Source organism: Euleptes europaea, chromosome 2 (genome assembly GCF_029931775.1).
Source record: "Euleptes europaea isolate rEulEur1 chromosome 2, rEulEur1.hap1, whole genome shotgun sequence".
NCBI classification, from domain to species: domain Eukaryota; kingdom Metazoa; phylum Chordata; class Lepidosauria; order Squamata; family Sphaerodactylidae; genus Euleptes; species Euleptes europaea.
The window spans coordinates 116,116,243-116,131,653 of NC_079313.1; the positions used below are offsets into that span (position 1 = coordinate 116,116,243).

General features: G+C 42.9%; 1 protein-coding gene across 1 annotated transcript in view; it reads left to right on the forward strand.

Annotated features, from left to right (window-relative positions):
- Positions 1 to 9,788: 9,788 nt before the first annotated feature.
- Positions 9,789 to 15,411, forward strand: part of EYA2 (EYA transcriptional coactivator and phosphatase 2) — a 100,103-nt gene continuing 94,480 nt past the window's right edge. The window contains exon 1 of the mRNA XM_056867454.1: positions 9,789 to 9,900. Within this exon, the coding sequence (XP_056723432.1) occupies positions 9,792 to 9,900 (109 nt within the window). The 5' untranslated portion in view covers positions 9,789 to 9,791. The remainder of the gene's footprint in view (positions 9,901 to 15,411) is intronic.

Here is a 15,411-nt window from a genome sequence, read left to right on the forward strand (position 1 = left end):
TGAAACAACTAACCTTTAGGAATGGATAATTTTCCAAAGAAAAATAAAACAACTGCAAAACTTTCTGTTTTGGAAAATATTCTGCCCCAGATCTTGGCAAAGAAGTTAATGTACAGGAAAGACTCAGAATTGAGGTTTTTAAAAAATGCTTAAATTGGTTGCATTTACATCAGAATGACTAAAAATGTGTTTAGAAAGAAACTCTGTTTCCAGTTTGAGGTACTCTGGGCTCCCGCTGGTACTGGAACATCTATGTCAACAGAGGAGTCCGAATGGAAAAAGTGGTTATTTATTGACTTTTTATTGGCTTGGTGTTTTTAAATAGTAAAAGCTCAAAAGCTTTTCTTATTGTCAGTGAAATCACTAGGTTAGTGTTAATAAGTGAGACATTCAACAGTATTGTGTGCTGTTCAGCAGAACATTTCGTATCGGTACTTACGGCTTAGTTTGAAACATGGCTGAAGGTACTTGAGAGAAACATTACTTCACATGGATCCGCATGGATACATCTTCTGACCCTCTGGTGCATTTTTGTCGGGACTGTTTCAGATCTACCAGAAACACAATTGGGATTGGTATATGGCAGCGACCTGTCCCGACTGCCTTCAACTCTCCTTATCCTGCCACTGTAGGGCCAAACTAGGTGGTGTCTACAGGCCAAAGTGGACAAGATGTTCTCTTGGGGAATGCCTCCATTTTGTAGAGCAAGTTACCACTGAAGAGCACCTTTTAATAGCACCATGAGGGCCTGATTCTGGCCAGGACTATCGCAACGTGGCTGGGAGGAGAGGCTTCTGCCTCCCTGCTTACATTGTTTTTTCCAACTGAAAACAGGGCTGGGGGGGCGTGTTGGCAAATAACGCGCTCTGGCACCATTCGTAGTCAAAACAACAGCATGGAGGGAAGGTAGGAGCCCCCTCATCCCTCCATGTTGTGGTGGTCCTGGCCAGAATTGGACCCTGCTGATCTATTAAAAGTTTTTCCCTAGTATCAACTCACTACAAAATGTAGGCACATCCCTAAGATAAACTCCGGGATGTGATGTCATCTAGTCTGGCCCTAAATTGAAGGATGTTGGGGGCACTGAGGCGAACTACACAGACCCTTCTCCTATTTGTGTGATGTTGCAGCACACCAAATGGAGCTAATGCCTTTCCTGATAAGTTGGTGGCAGAACAGATTAAAGAGGGAGCCAGAATGCAGTCTCACTAGTGTTGAGGCCAGGAGACAGTACAGGAGACAAGAAACACAAGCCAAGCACCAGGGGCTATACTGTAGTTTGCTTGTTTTCGTTTATACACTGGCTTTCTCCCCCAGTGGGAACCCAAAGTGGCTTACATCATTCTCTTCTCCATTTTGTCCTCAAAACAACCCTGGGGGGCAGGTTAGATTGAGAGCGTGAGACTGGCCAATGGTCACCCAGCAAGCTTCCACAGCAAAGTGGGAATTCAAACCTGCGTCTCCTAGTCCAGCACTTTAACCCCTACACCACATTGGCTCAAGTCAAGGGCCATAGTCATGGATGTATTCTTTTCACCAGTGACTGATGTTGCCTCACCATCATGCTGCTCCTTTCAGTATACATGCAATGAGGCAGGAGGATGGTTCCGAGTTGTTTTCTGTTGTCCTTCCCCAGAAGGTCGGACCAGAATCAATGAGTTGAAATTAAATCAAAAGAGTTTCTGTCTAGACATTAGGAAGACTTTTCTAATAGTTAGAGCGGTTCCTCAGTGGAACAGGCTTCCTTGGGAGATGATAAGCTCTCCCCCCCCCCCCCCGGAGGTTTTTAAGCAGAGGCTAGATGGCCATCTGTCAGCAGTGCTGATTCTATGACCTTAGGCAGATCATGAGAGGGAGGGCAACTTGGCCATCTTCTGGGCATGGAGTAGGGGTCACTGGGGGTGTGAGGGGAAGGTAGTTGTGAATTTCCTGCATTGTGCAGGGGGTTGGACTAGATGACCCTGGTGGTACCTTTCAACTCTGTGATTCTAGTCTATGATTCTATGATTTATTGTGCATGTACAATAGTAGCAGGTCCGTCCAAAAAGCAACACAAAAATCACTCTGTAGCAGCTTGAAACCTAGCAGGCAGGACTTTTCAACTCACCTCCCGACCCGTTATTGAAGATTAAGGCTGTATGATTCCAGCAGGCAACTCTGATTCTGTCTCCTATAAGTGCCAAACACCATTCCACCCTGTAAAGGTGAAGTGGCAAACTTGCAAAGCATTCAGCCTGTCTGCAAATGCAAGTCAGTTTTCTTCTCCTTCCTTTGCCATTAATGGCTGTGTTACAGGCAGAACTTTGCCCATTACATCATTTCTGTACTCAGTAGAGGTGTAATGGGGAAAGTTTCACTTGTTGCATTTTTGCCCCTTTGAAGGAGCAATTAAATTTATGGGAGCCTCACGTGGGCACGCCCTGACCTGGCTAGCCAGATCTCAGCAGCTAATCAAGGTTGGCCCTGGTTAGTATTTGGATGGGAGACCGCCAAGGAAGACCAGGGTTGCTATGCAGAGGCAGGCAATAGAAAATGACCTCTGAACGTCTCTTGCCTTGAAACACCTATCAGGTCCTGGGTACCCAAGGTTGGGTAGAAAGAAAGAAAAATGTATGTAAATACTAAAAATATAATTTATTAGAAGCGCTAAGTAAAGGTTAAAAATATTTAAAAACATTAAAATAATACAATGGCATTTCCTAGGGTTGATCTCTGTAACTACGTACCAAATGTGTTTCGGTCTATTGGGCCTTCATCGGTGGTTAATTAAAACACATGTTAAGCCTGCACACATTTACAGAAATAAATAAATACATACATATACAAACAGTTCAAACCCAACCAGGCATGTGTATAGGTTGTAAAATCTATTACCAGTTACTCAAACATCTGGTCAGATTGGTTCTAGTTGAAATACTGGTTAGTGTATGTCTCTCATATACTATGTGCGCGGGTATCAACCTAGTAGAGCAGTCTGCCATTGTGCTATTTTAATGTTTTTAAATATTTTTAACCTTTACTTAGCACTTCTAATAAATTATATTTTTAGTCCATCTATCCATCTATCCTTCCTTCCTTCCTTCCACCCAACTTTGGGTACCCAGCTTCTGTTTTCAGGTTGGGTTTTATTCCCCTCTTTTTTCTACCCCTATCAGGTCTCCATAAGTCGGCTGCAAGTGGACAGCACTTTTCCTTCACCACCATGTTGGCTTGCTATACCCACCTTACTGTTTGAGAGGCCTTTTAAACGCAGCAGAACGCTTTGGTAGAATGGACATTCCAGGAGAGGGATTACAGTTTTCAAAGCTCCTCTGCATTGCTAGTTCCCTGTAAGTGGAAAAACGAGCCCAGAACTTTTCTCCCACAGCGTCCTGTGTGTTGGCAAGGAGCTTTTACATGGCGGCCTATTAAAATTTTGATTTCCCACCACACCACGCACACCTCTTTCTCCTGTAGACCACACTGGGCCTGATAACAGTACGATGACCAAAGTTAGGGTGGCATATGTTGAGATGGAGGGTTGGAGGTGGTGGAAAGTGCAGTCAATTTGCAACCGACTTATGGAGACCACGTATGGTTTTCAAGGCAAGAGATGAACAGAGGCGGGTTTGCCATTGCCTGCCTCTGCCTAGCAACTCTGGACATTGAAGTCCCTCCCCTCTCCAAACCCCGCCCTCCTCATGCTCCACCCCAAAAACCTCCCGCCAGAGGCAAAGAGGGACCTGGCAACCCTATTCTGAGATCTGGTGAGATCAGGCTAGGGAGTGAAAAATAATATCAGTTGCACCCCATCAATTTGATCTGGTTGCTGTATTCAAAGAACTTTGAATGTATTTTAGTGCAATTATTTACTGAATCTCCTATGTTACATGGCCTCTGATGAAACAACAGTAGGGCATGTATCCTACCACACGGCTGAGCAAAGTTTGAAGCCACCTCCAGCCTAAGAAATCTTTCTCCAACTTGAGCATCTCTTCTGCTGGTGGAAGAGCCACTGAAGTTGGAGGAAGGCTGCTTAGGGTGGAAAACGACCACAGATTTTGCTGAATGAAGTGGTAGGATACAGACCGATAGTTTTTATTAGGCCTGCAAAGTTTGCTTTATTCCATATTAAATGAAAAATGATTGTACGAGGGGACATGAAGTTGGGACTCCGAGGTTTAATTTTCCAGCTCTGCTGTTAACTTGCTGTGTGACCTGGGACCAGTTACCTCAATACATAATTCTAGAGCCAGAGGCTAATGACTTTGTACTTGCATATAAATTATATAGCTTTGTGAATCTAAATGAAACTAGATAGCAGAGTGCATCTGAATTCAATTAGCTGCAGACATATAATTGTTTGCAATGGGATGTACTCTTTACCTATCCCCTTTAAATTTATATACCTGTTCTCTGTTCCATGTTAACAAATCTCTGAAGTTCATTCCCGGACTGACTTTCCCAGTCACAGCATTTAATGGGTGTTTCTGTTTTTGCCTTCTGCTAATGGATCTCTGATTTCACATTGCAATCTATCATTTCAGAGCACTCAACAGCCACCTCCGTTTCTTTCTCTTTTCCTTCCTTATGTTTCCTACTGTAGCCCACATGCAGCAGCATGCCCAGGGCTTTGAAGGAAACCCCTAAGAAACTCTCTTGGAAGCAAAGCCAACTTTTGTGCTGTCAAAATAGAGAGAGCTGGCCCCTTTTGACCCTGGAAAAGGCTATTCTGGAAAAAGCTATTCTGGGGGTGGGGGGTCACTGGAACAAAACAGAGCTGGATGGAGGCGGCAGTGAGGAAGGGCATATCAAGCAAACATGAGCAGATAGGATCTAACTTAAGTTTGCTGTTCTGGGTATCATACTAACACTTCATTTATTTATTTTAAGTGTGTATAAACTGCCTGACAACCAAAGTTTTACATGGGTGGCTCACAAAAATATTGTATATTACAGTAAGTCATTCTGAAAATATCAGCAATATTCATTTCATTGATAACCAGACATTAAAGCATGAGCTAAGAGGCTACAATAACACTTTGTTTGCTTCTTTTGTAGTCCTCCTTTCTCTCAGAGGCTCAAGGCAGATTACAGAATTAAAAACAGCATAGTTAAGAACAATATAAAACATTCAACCAACAGTGATTCCAAGATTAGAGAAGGATGCACTAAAAAGTAGTGTTAAAACCCCACATTTATCCAGGTACTAGTCCCTGGTTTCATTTCTAAGGTGAATAAGCACATAAGAAAGGCCATGCTGGATCAGACCACGTGGATAATGTGGACTGCCAAAAAGGCAAAGAAGTGGGTTCTAGATCAAATCAAGCCTGAACTATCCCTAGAAGCTAAAATGACCCAACTGAGGCTATTGAACTTTGATCACATTATGAGAAGATAAGCACCACTGGAAAAGACAATACTAGGAAAAGTAGAAGGCAGCAGAAAAAGAGGAAGACCCAACTTGAGATAGATTGACTCGAAGGAAGCCCCGGCCCTCAGTTTGCAAAGCCTGAGCAAGGCAAGTTCGCCATAAGTTGGAAGTGACTTAATGGCATTTAGCACATTACATAAACAATAAAAAAGAAACCTGCAACTACAGATAATATCCATTCTCTTCTCTCCCCCTCCCATCCCATTTTGTTGCTCATTCATATCACTAGTAAACTTAACAAAATTCTTATAACATTGGTTTCAACATACAATCTTATACTTGTTTGATTTTCCCCGCTGTAGAGGCTTTTCATCCCAAAAAGCAATTACAGGGCTCTGTAAAAAGATCCTCTTTTTGTCTCCCTTGCTGAGTCCTGACTAGTTGTGACGGTTTAATAATGGTGAGATTCCAAACTTCCTGAAGGCAGTCATGCTGAAATAGGGGTTCTGGTTTGTTCCACTGCTGTGTCTTATCTTCAAGACCCTAAATGGAGCTGGGGCATAGTTATCTTGAAGACTGCCTCCACCCATATGAACCTGCCCCTACGCTGAGATTATGTTTTGATGTCCCTTTTTGTATTCTGTCTTCATGTAAACCATGGTGGGTGACAGTAGAGCTTTTTTGGCTGGTGTGCCAACCCCTCAGACTTTGTGCCCTGGGAAGTCCTTTTGGCTCCTCTGAGGTTCTCTTCCACATGCTTAGATAAAGCAACCTTGTCTGGGTGTGCCAGACAAGTGACAGTTGAATGTTGTTTCAATCCAATGTTGTTTCAGTGACAATTGAACGTTGTTTGTGTTTGTGCTGATGTTCTGAGGGTAGACATTCGTTAGACTACTTGTACAGGTTTTGGGGGGGCTAATTATAGGTTAGTGTAGTGGTTAAGAGCGGTGGTTTGGAACGGTGGAGTCTGATCTGGGAAACCTGGTTTGATTCCCCACTCCTTCACATGAGCGGCGGAGGCTAGTCTGGTGAACTGGATTTGTTTCCCCACTCCTCCACACGAAGCCAGCTGGGTGACCTTGGGCAAGTTACAGCTCTGTTGGAGCTCTCTCAGGCCCACCTACCTCACAGGGTGTCTGTTGCGGGGAAGGGAAGGTGATATTAAGCCAGTTTGAGTATCCCTTAAGTGGTGGAGAAAGTCGGCATATAAAAACCAACTCTTCTTCTTCATCATCATCATCATCAGATTTTGTTGATTATCAGGTATTTTAAAAGTAGAGACATAAAATTTCAAGAAATCTGAAGCCATGATGGGCGGGGGGGGGGGAATCACACAACTCCAATGGAAATGCTGGAAATAACTGAAATAGATGCAATACTTCCTTATCAAAGCTTAACTTCTTTTACTGCTTTACCGTATGACACATCGTTTATAACTTATCACATAATATTGTACTATTGACGGAGGAGTGTGTTGCAAAGCTTCCCAAATTTTCCAATGTTTCCATTAAAAACTAAAGGGAAAGTCTTCAGGAAAGAAATTGTTCTTTGATCCCCCCCTGCCCACCTCCTCATTTTCTCTCTTTCCTATACCTACTGCAAGGCCCCGGGACAGAGTCCACCAGGGCAGGATAACAAGTGTAAATAAATAATGGACTTTTAAATCTTTTTCAAAACTGGCAAATATGAACTGTTCCCCCCCCCCCCGCCCCCGCCTCCCAAACATAATCCTGAGAACTCGAGTGAGGGACTGGTCTCTCCAACCTCTGTGCCATCTGCTACCTTTCGGCTCCTAAATGTTAGATCTTTATCTCTGAGGAGGTAGTTGTCTGCAGCCTAGGTAGCTGAACAAAAGCATGTAGGGGGTAAATAGAAAGGTGAGCTGGTTCAGGCCCTGACTTGGAACCTTCCATATGCTTTTAATCTGTCCGGCAGCGGTGGGGGCCTTTTGAAGTTGCTCTCTTCCCCCTCTCCAGCTTCCCTTGTTGTCCAGCTGTCATCTCCTAAGATCTGCTCCCTGACGGTGCTGTGGAGCGCTCCTCTAAAAGCACAGTCATGCTTTGCCTTAATGTTCGTAGCCTCCGGGGACATGGAGTGACGACAGGAGTAACAAATGGTGCAATCTGCTCTATACAGCTGTGGGGGGGGGGAGAGTGGGATTGGGGAGGGCCTCAAGATTTTTTTCCTATGCAGCTTGCATCGGTTCCAACTCTGTTGCTTTTTTTTTCTTTTTTCAATTTATAACCCGCCCTCCCCAGCCAAGATCAGGCTCAGGGTGGGTAACATCATCCAGGATACATCAAAATATCAACAATTAAATTAATAATAATTCTAAAATTAAACAATAAAACCCTAATTAAAAACTCCAGATGGCACCTAATTTAGTCCATAGTGCCCGGAATAAGCAGCAGGTTGCCCCCCACCAATTAACAAGAATAACAGAAATGAAGGGGGGGGGAATAGGGAGGCCAGCAGAAGATGATACCCACGGCTGCCCTCAACAGTAGGCCTGGCAAAAAAGCTCTGTCTTGCAGGCCCTGCGGAACTCTTTAAATATACAGGATATTTGACAAAGCAGTGGTATTTAGTGTGTCTGTGTGTGGCTACATAGAGTCTACTGTTAGTTCTGTTAGGTTTCAGCCATTCAATCTACTTTCAGTACCATACCTGGAGAACAAAGAGTAACAGAGTGCCTCTTATCACACACAGAGTGTGAATACATGAATACATTCGTTGCTATTAACTGCAATAGCGCAGTATACTTTTAAGATCGGGGCAGAGATGTTTGGAGAATGTGCTGTTCAGGCCAACTTGAATCTCTGCTCTCTTGTTCTGTAAATTAAGTGCTGCATACTAGCCCATCATCATATTTCAGTGAACACGCATGTAACTTGCATTTACATGTGATTACCTGTCTGTATGAAAGAGGCAACGCGTCTTCTCTGTGCACATTAAACCAGGGACCAATACCTGGATAAAGGTGCTGTTTCAATCACACGTTCAGTTGTACATGCCTTCAGTGTAACTTTAGATGTCTCTTCTATGTAGGCTGATCCCAGAAATGTGGAGTCTTCAGACACAGACCCTCATGCAAGGGTGTCAATCATTAGGCCCAGAGCCCTGTCGCGGGTGCCAGCGGATTAGGCAGTTGGTCCAGTAAATCACCACCAGAACTCCTTGCTACTAGAAAACAGTGCTTGTTTATTTTACAGTGCACAGATGAAATACCAATCCTTATACACTCTCCACTCATAGCAACCCGCACTCTTCAACACAGAGTTACAATATCATGGGCTTATATACACTTATACATAGTTCCAACACCTGGAACCTATCAGGTCACTTTGCCAAGTCATGGTGCTGTTTCCGTACCTTGCATCATAACTCTGGCTCTAACCAGTTCAGGCCAACCCCCTGCAGGCTCTCTAGGGAGTTTCCAGGCCAGTTGCATCATCTCAGATGCTCTTAATCTACAGACTGCTTGTCAAAACTAATCTGACAGCCTTGTATCTTTAACAGGGGCCTAATCTGGCCCCTTGAGAGCTCTTATCCAGCCTGCAAGCCAGCCGAGACAGCCTCCCCCAACTCTCGATCTGGGCTGGCGAGGTATGGCTCGGCCCAACCAAGTGACATTTATGTCATATCCGGCCTTCGTAACAATTGAGTTCAATGCCCCTGCCCTAATGTGTTCAGCGGCAATCCTGAAGTTAAGGGCAGGATTGCAGCCATAAGGATTAACTCAGGTCTATCCAATATAAACCCTGACCTGGATAGTCCAGGCTAGCCCGATGTCATCAGGTCTTGGAAGTAAAGCCCTGGTTAGTACTTGGATGGGAGACCGCCAAGAAGTCCAGGGTGGCTGTGCAGAGGCAGGCAACGGCAAACCACCTCTGAACATCTCTTGCTTTGAAAACCCTATGGGGTTGTCCTAAATTGGTTGCAACTTGATGCCCCCCAAAATCCTATGTAAAACCTTTTAAATCTTCTACAACACTTTAATGCTGTCCAGAGCTTTTGACCACCATTCCTTCTGCAGATTTTTCTCTCACACACGCTTCTTTCATGACCCTATGCACATTAGGAATGTGATGCTAAAATTAAATATGTGGTGTTTGCCATTGATGGCATTTAAGAGATACATGAATTTAATGTTCTGACAGCAAAATCCAGGATGGGAGGGGGGATTTTAATCAGATGGGTATAATCTCCAAGGGAAGCGAGTGCTTTATTTTTAATTCCGTATTTTCCCTTTGACAAAAACTTTTCTCGCAAATGTTGTTTATGTGGAATTTATATGAAGCCTGGGTTTAGGTAATCAGCTTTAATATTTATACTCCTAGGGAAAAAAAGGTGGAATCATTAGTGAGGGTGCATAATTAATGAATAAATTAACTGGGTTTCTTTTTTCTTCTTTCTTTTTTCCTCCAGGTATAAGGAAATGCTAGATCTCGTGACGTCACCCAGCGTGACTGTAAATAGAGAACAACCTGACAGTCTGAAGCTTAACCTTTCTAACACTTATGCCACGGTTCCAGATGACATAGAAGGTAAGCCGGCCGTTCTTGGTCATAGTTGGTTAACTTCAGGTGCCTTTCTGTCGGGGTGTGTGTGTCTAGCTTGGGAAGGCAGGCAAGGTCTAAGTTTGTGTGAATTATGGGTTTCGGGGTGTGTGTCTGTTTTCTTAACGCATTGAGCAAATCTAATTATTTCCTGGTAATTGTTTTACTAGTGATGATTTTCAGTGGTTTAAAAAAACAATTTTGGAAGGTCTATAGCCTACTGATGGAGTATGGACTTGGGACGTATGAGGCCCTGGGTTTACTCCCCCTCCCAGGCCAACCTGACTGCATTTCCTCAATATTGTCTATTCAGACCAGCAGCAGCTCTCCAGGGTCTCAGGCAGGGGTCTTTCACATCACCTACTTGCCTAGTCCCTTTAACTGGAGATGCCGGGGATTGAACCTGGGACCTTCTGCATGCCAAGCAGATGCTCTACCACTGAGCCACAGCCCAAGATACACCATTAGTATGATTTTTCTCAAAAAAATTTTTGTTTGTTCACATCTTTGGGGGCAGAATATGTCCAAAGATGGAGATGTCTGTGATATCAGAACAGTTTGTGGTAGTGAGCCTGATAAGAGCAATGTGTAGACCTGCTTGACTGCAGGATTTAGATATGGATCTGACCATTGATATTGCAGGCTGTTATCATCATCATGATCATCATTCTTTTAGTGGCATACAAACACAATTCAAAAGGTTACAAAAGGAATGGAAAAGTTAAAAGGTGCCCTTTATAATATGGTTAAAAGGCGGTTACATTGAGAAGTACAGTTTGTTGATACTGCCATCTGATTAGCTGTTTGGCGGGCTTTTAAAACAAACTTTAAAAACTCTGCCACCGTCACCAATATTTGGGGCGAACGATTGTTCAATAAATAGAGAACGTTAAAAGAATCTGAGACATTCAGTCTGTTTACCAACAGGGGGCTTAGTAAGTTCATTACGAGATTCTGTATAGAAACTGCAATATAATAAAACGTGAGCAACTGTTTCTATACAATTATTGTCACAAGGGTAGAGCCTGTCAGACAGAGGAATTTTCCGAAATCTGCCTTTGATTGCAGACTGTTGTCTTTTCTTCCCTGCTGCCTTACCTCCATTGGCTCATAGATTTCTTGATCTCTTATATCTGAACCTTAGAAAGGAAATATGTATGTAAAATGCTTTTGTTCACCTATAGAGCCCTAGGATTCACTAATGTATATGGTCTAATTGACACATTTGCATGGGGGCAGTACTTATTCTTTCAGAACCTGTCTCGGCAATTTATTTATTCATTTATACTCCAACTTTCTCCTCAATGTGGAGCCAAAGCAGCTTGCTTTGTCTCCTCTCCTATATTTTATCCTCACAACCCAGTGAGCTAAGGTGGGCTAAGAAGAGAGAGTGACGGTTCCAAGTTCACCCAGCAAGCTTCCATGGCAGAGTGAGGGTTCAAACTAAGGGCTCCCAGATCCTAGTCTGACACTCTAACCACTGCACCACACTGTCCTTAATTTACCTTTGGAGAAGATGGTAAAAATACATTTTAAAACCTGATAGCATGTGTATATACTAAGTGTACTTGCTTCCAGTAGAGGCCATAACTCTTTTCCCTCTGTCTTTCAGTCGTCATCCCCTGTCTGTAAGAGTTAAATCTCTGAGTTGGGGTTGGATGCATCCATGGATTGTGATCTGTGTATAAATAAATACACGCATGTGCTCATAACATGGTGTTTCTGCTACCACCAGCCATATCTTCCTTTCTGAGTTTTAAAAGTTGCTGAATGTGTTTGAATTTTGGCACTTCTGTAATAAATACAACCTGGTCCAGTGTGAGGTTAATATTCTTACAATTATTTGGGGGAAAGGTTATGGTCAGCAGGAGAAGACCCTGCATTTAATGACTGGGTCAATGATCTTTGGATTGAGGACAGAGGACTCAAGGATATCCCTGTTTGCATCTGTTAAATATTGCATGATTGTGCTAATACTGCTAATTATTTACATGTCAGGAGTGGGGACCCCCGTGCATTTAAAGAGTACACCCAGAAAACAGATGCTGACTCTGTTGCGAATCATTGCTGAGCATTTGTTAACCACACTCACTCTCACTCTTCTGTGGTCTGAAGTTTCATACTTGGCAGGTACTAAGGACACATTCTTTTGGCGGTTGAGGTTAGGGGATGGAAACTTATCTGCCTTTTCCCCCATTCCCATCTTCTCTCTCCCACCCTCCAGTCTTTTTCACTCTCCAAGTGAAAGGAGAAGGAATGTTTTGAATCTGTTTTTAAAATTATTGGCAAATGATGCAACTTAACTAGTTCTTGTTAGTCCGATTCCAGTTATTGTTTTCTGTGGAACCAACAACCTTCATGTTTGAGAAGCAGCAGCACTGGCTTATTAACTAACCAGCAATGCCTTTGTAAGGCATTTACAGTGTAGAACAAACCATGGGATTGATCCTTTCTGTGGCTTTAAAAATTCAACCGTACTGAGCCAGCATGATTGCAAGCATAGTTGTCTGCTTGCAATCATGCTGGCTCAGTACGGTTGAATCATGCTTGGAAAAGTTGAAGGCAGCAGGAAAAGAGGAAGACCCAACAAGAGATGGGTTGACTCCATAAAGGAAGTCAATGACCTCAATTTGTAAGATCTGAGCAAGGCTGTTAAGGATAGGACACTTTGGAGGACATTGATTCATAGGGTCGCCATGAATCGGAAGTGAGCTGACATCACTTAACACATACACACTGAGCCAGCAGACTGGGAAATGCATCTGGCCAATCCTTCCATTAGTAAACAGGTGGGTAGACTGTGCCCTCTAATAGGTTAGGTGTCTGAGATAATCTGTCGTTGCAATTTCAGTCCTATTCTGTATCCTTCTTTCCTTTACTATAAGCCCTACATTGGCAGTACTGGATTATGAAAATAGTTGTGGAATAGTTTATTCATCACATGCAGGAAAGTGTAAAGACAGTTGGCAGAAAACCAGCTCCCTTTTGTCTTGGCCTTCCCATGTGTTGTCAAATCTCACAGATCAAATATACCAAGGTTAGTCTAAACTGACCTGTTAGAAGAGCTGGATCCTTAGTGGCTGGTGTCTTGGTGGAACTTCCATGTTGAATAAACAGATATATTATTGATAGGGCAGCTATTTCATACCATTTTGTACAATATTTTATAGTTAGCATTTGGAGATCTGTAAGTCTAAGAAATGTGTGTGTGTGTTAAGTGCTGTCAAGTCGCAGCCGACTCATGGCAACCCCTTATGGGGTTTTCAAGGCAAGAGAATGACAGAGGTGTTTTGTCAGTGCCTTCCTCTGCACAGCAACCCTGGTATTCCTTGGTGGTCTCCCATCCAAATACTAACCATGACTGACCCTGCTTAGCTTCCGAGATCTGGCGAGATCGGGCTATACCATGCTGCCTTCCCTTCCAAGTATTAACAAATATAGGGAATAAATAAAATGAGAGAAGCCTGCGAGCATGCTGATTTACAGCAAGCAATGGTTCTTCAAAGTGGCAAGCAGAGATCTTTCCTGGTCTTGTAGCATGAGGCCCTCTTCTTCATTTTGGAGATGTTGGCATTTGAACCTGGGTTCTTGTGTTTGTCAAGCATGTACTTGGCAATTCCCAGGTTCAATCCCCAGCATGTCCACTTCAAAAATCTCTGAACTACCACCAATCAAACTACCTACTACTGGACTGGATGAACCCATGGTCTGCCTCCATATACGGCATTTTCATATGTTCATATGCCTTGCTCTCCTTAAAGAGATAATGGGACACAAATGTGGTTATTAAATTAATTGAGCGTTTTCTCCAGTTCTTTCCTTCCATTTTGCTAGTGATGAACCTTTAATCCTAGTTGTGTGTCAGCAGCAAAGGGAGTGAATGCCTGAGAGTCAGTTGTGATGTGGTGGTTAAAGAATGAGAATAGGATCTGAGCGACCCCGCTATGAATCCCTCCTCTGCCATGGAAGCTCACTGCGTGACCTTGGGCCAGTAACATTCTCAGCTTAACCTACCTCACAGGGTTGTTGTGAGGATTAAATGGAGGAGAAGAGAATGATGTAAGCCACTTTTGGGTCCTCACTGGGGAGAAAGGTGGGATATAAATGAAGTAGATAAATAAATGCACGAGACAGATGGGTGCCTTCAGCATGGTTCAAGTGAACTTCAGTACGGGTTACTGTTGCAGTTATATATACAATCTTATCTTATTTACCCCCTGCCTTCCCTTCCCCAAAGGATACCCAAAGGCAGCTTTTGGAAAGACTCTTGGTTTGTTGGCTTGGCCGTAGGCCCAGGGGTAGGGAGCTCCTGACTGCTACCACTGGTTTGCTAAATAATCTTTTAAAATCACTAATCTCTAAGAAGGCTCGGCGCTATAATATTCACATGTTGGTGATCTCATTAAAACAAGGACTCGAGCAATCCAATCAACTAATCATGGGCTTTATCCCCAATTAGTTGCAACCAACTTGTCTTATTTATTTAAGCATAGATTATTTTTCTCTGATGTCTCCAAGAGCTTCAATTTCATCCAGTCAGATTTAAAGACCATTAATTTCAGTGGGAGAGATTTAAGCACATACCCAGATCTTCCATTGAAATTGATTAAAGTGTTTTGACTGGATTGTGTCCTTCTATAAAAAAAAATACTGAAACTTGACAGTGACTTTTTCCTTTTTTTCCCTTATTTTCCATAACCATAAATAGGCATCTTCTAAATATTTTGTATATCTTTTTTCTACAAATTTAAGATGACAGTGGGGCGGTAAGTATGCAACTGCTGTGATTTCTCAGAGAGATTTGTGTGTAGAAAAATGGTAAGCTGTAGTGATAAAAGGAGGATTCTTTCAAAAGATAACTAGGATTATATGATCATTATAATTCTTTCCTCCAAAAAACATAAAGCTTCAACGTTTTAAAAATTCTCCATGGACATGAAAGCAAATTTTATAGTAGTAAAATTGCTTTTGGATCTGTGAGGTTTTCAGAAGTCTTTATCTGTTTCCCACGGTGCAGCAGAGATTCATAACATACAAAGTAGATCAGTACAAATTTGGTTCAGTATAGCATGAGTGTGGGTGAGAGAAAGTGTGTGTGTGTGTGTGTAAAGTGCCATCAAGTCGCAGCCGACTTATGGCAACCCCTTTTGGGGTTTTCAAGGCAAGAGACTAACAGAGGTGGTTTGCCAGTGCCTTCCTCTGCACAGCAACCCTGGTATTCCTTGGTGGTCTCCCATCCAAATACTAACCAGGGATGACTCTGCTTAGCTTCTGAGATCTGATGAGATCAGGCTAGCCTGGGCCATCCAGGTCAGAGCATGAGAGAATTAACCAGAAGGTGGTACATCTGGAATTTAAAACCTCTCAGGCAGGTTTTTCCTTCCCAATCCGAAATGTGTTTAGTTAGAAGATGTAGGCTAAAGGGAATTTGTTTTCCTAGCAAATATGCTAAGATTTTTCAGGGATGATAGTGGTCTCTTTCAAGTTTGGTATCTGGCA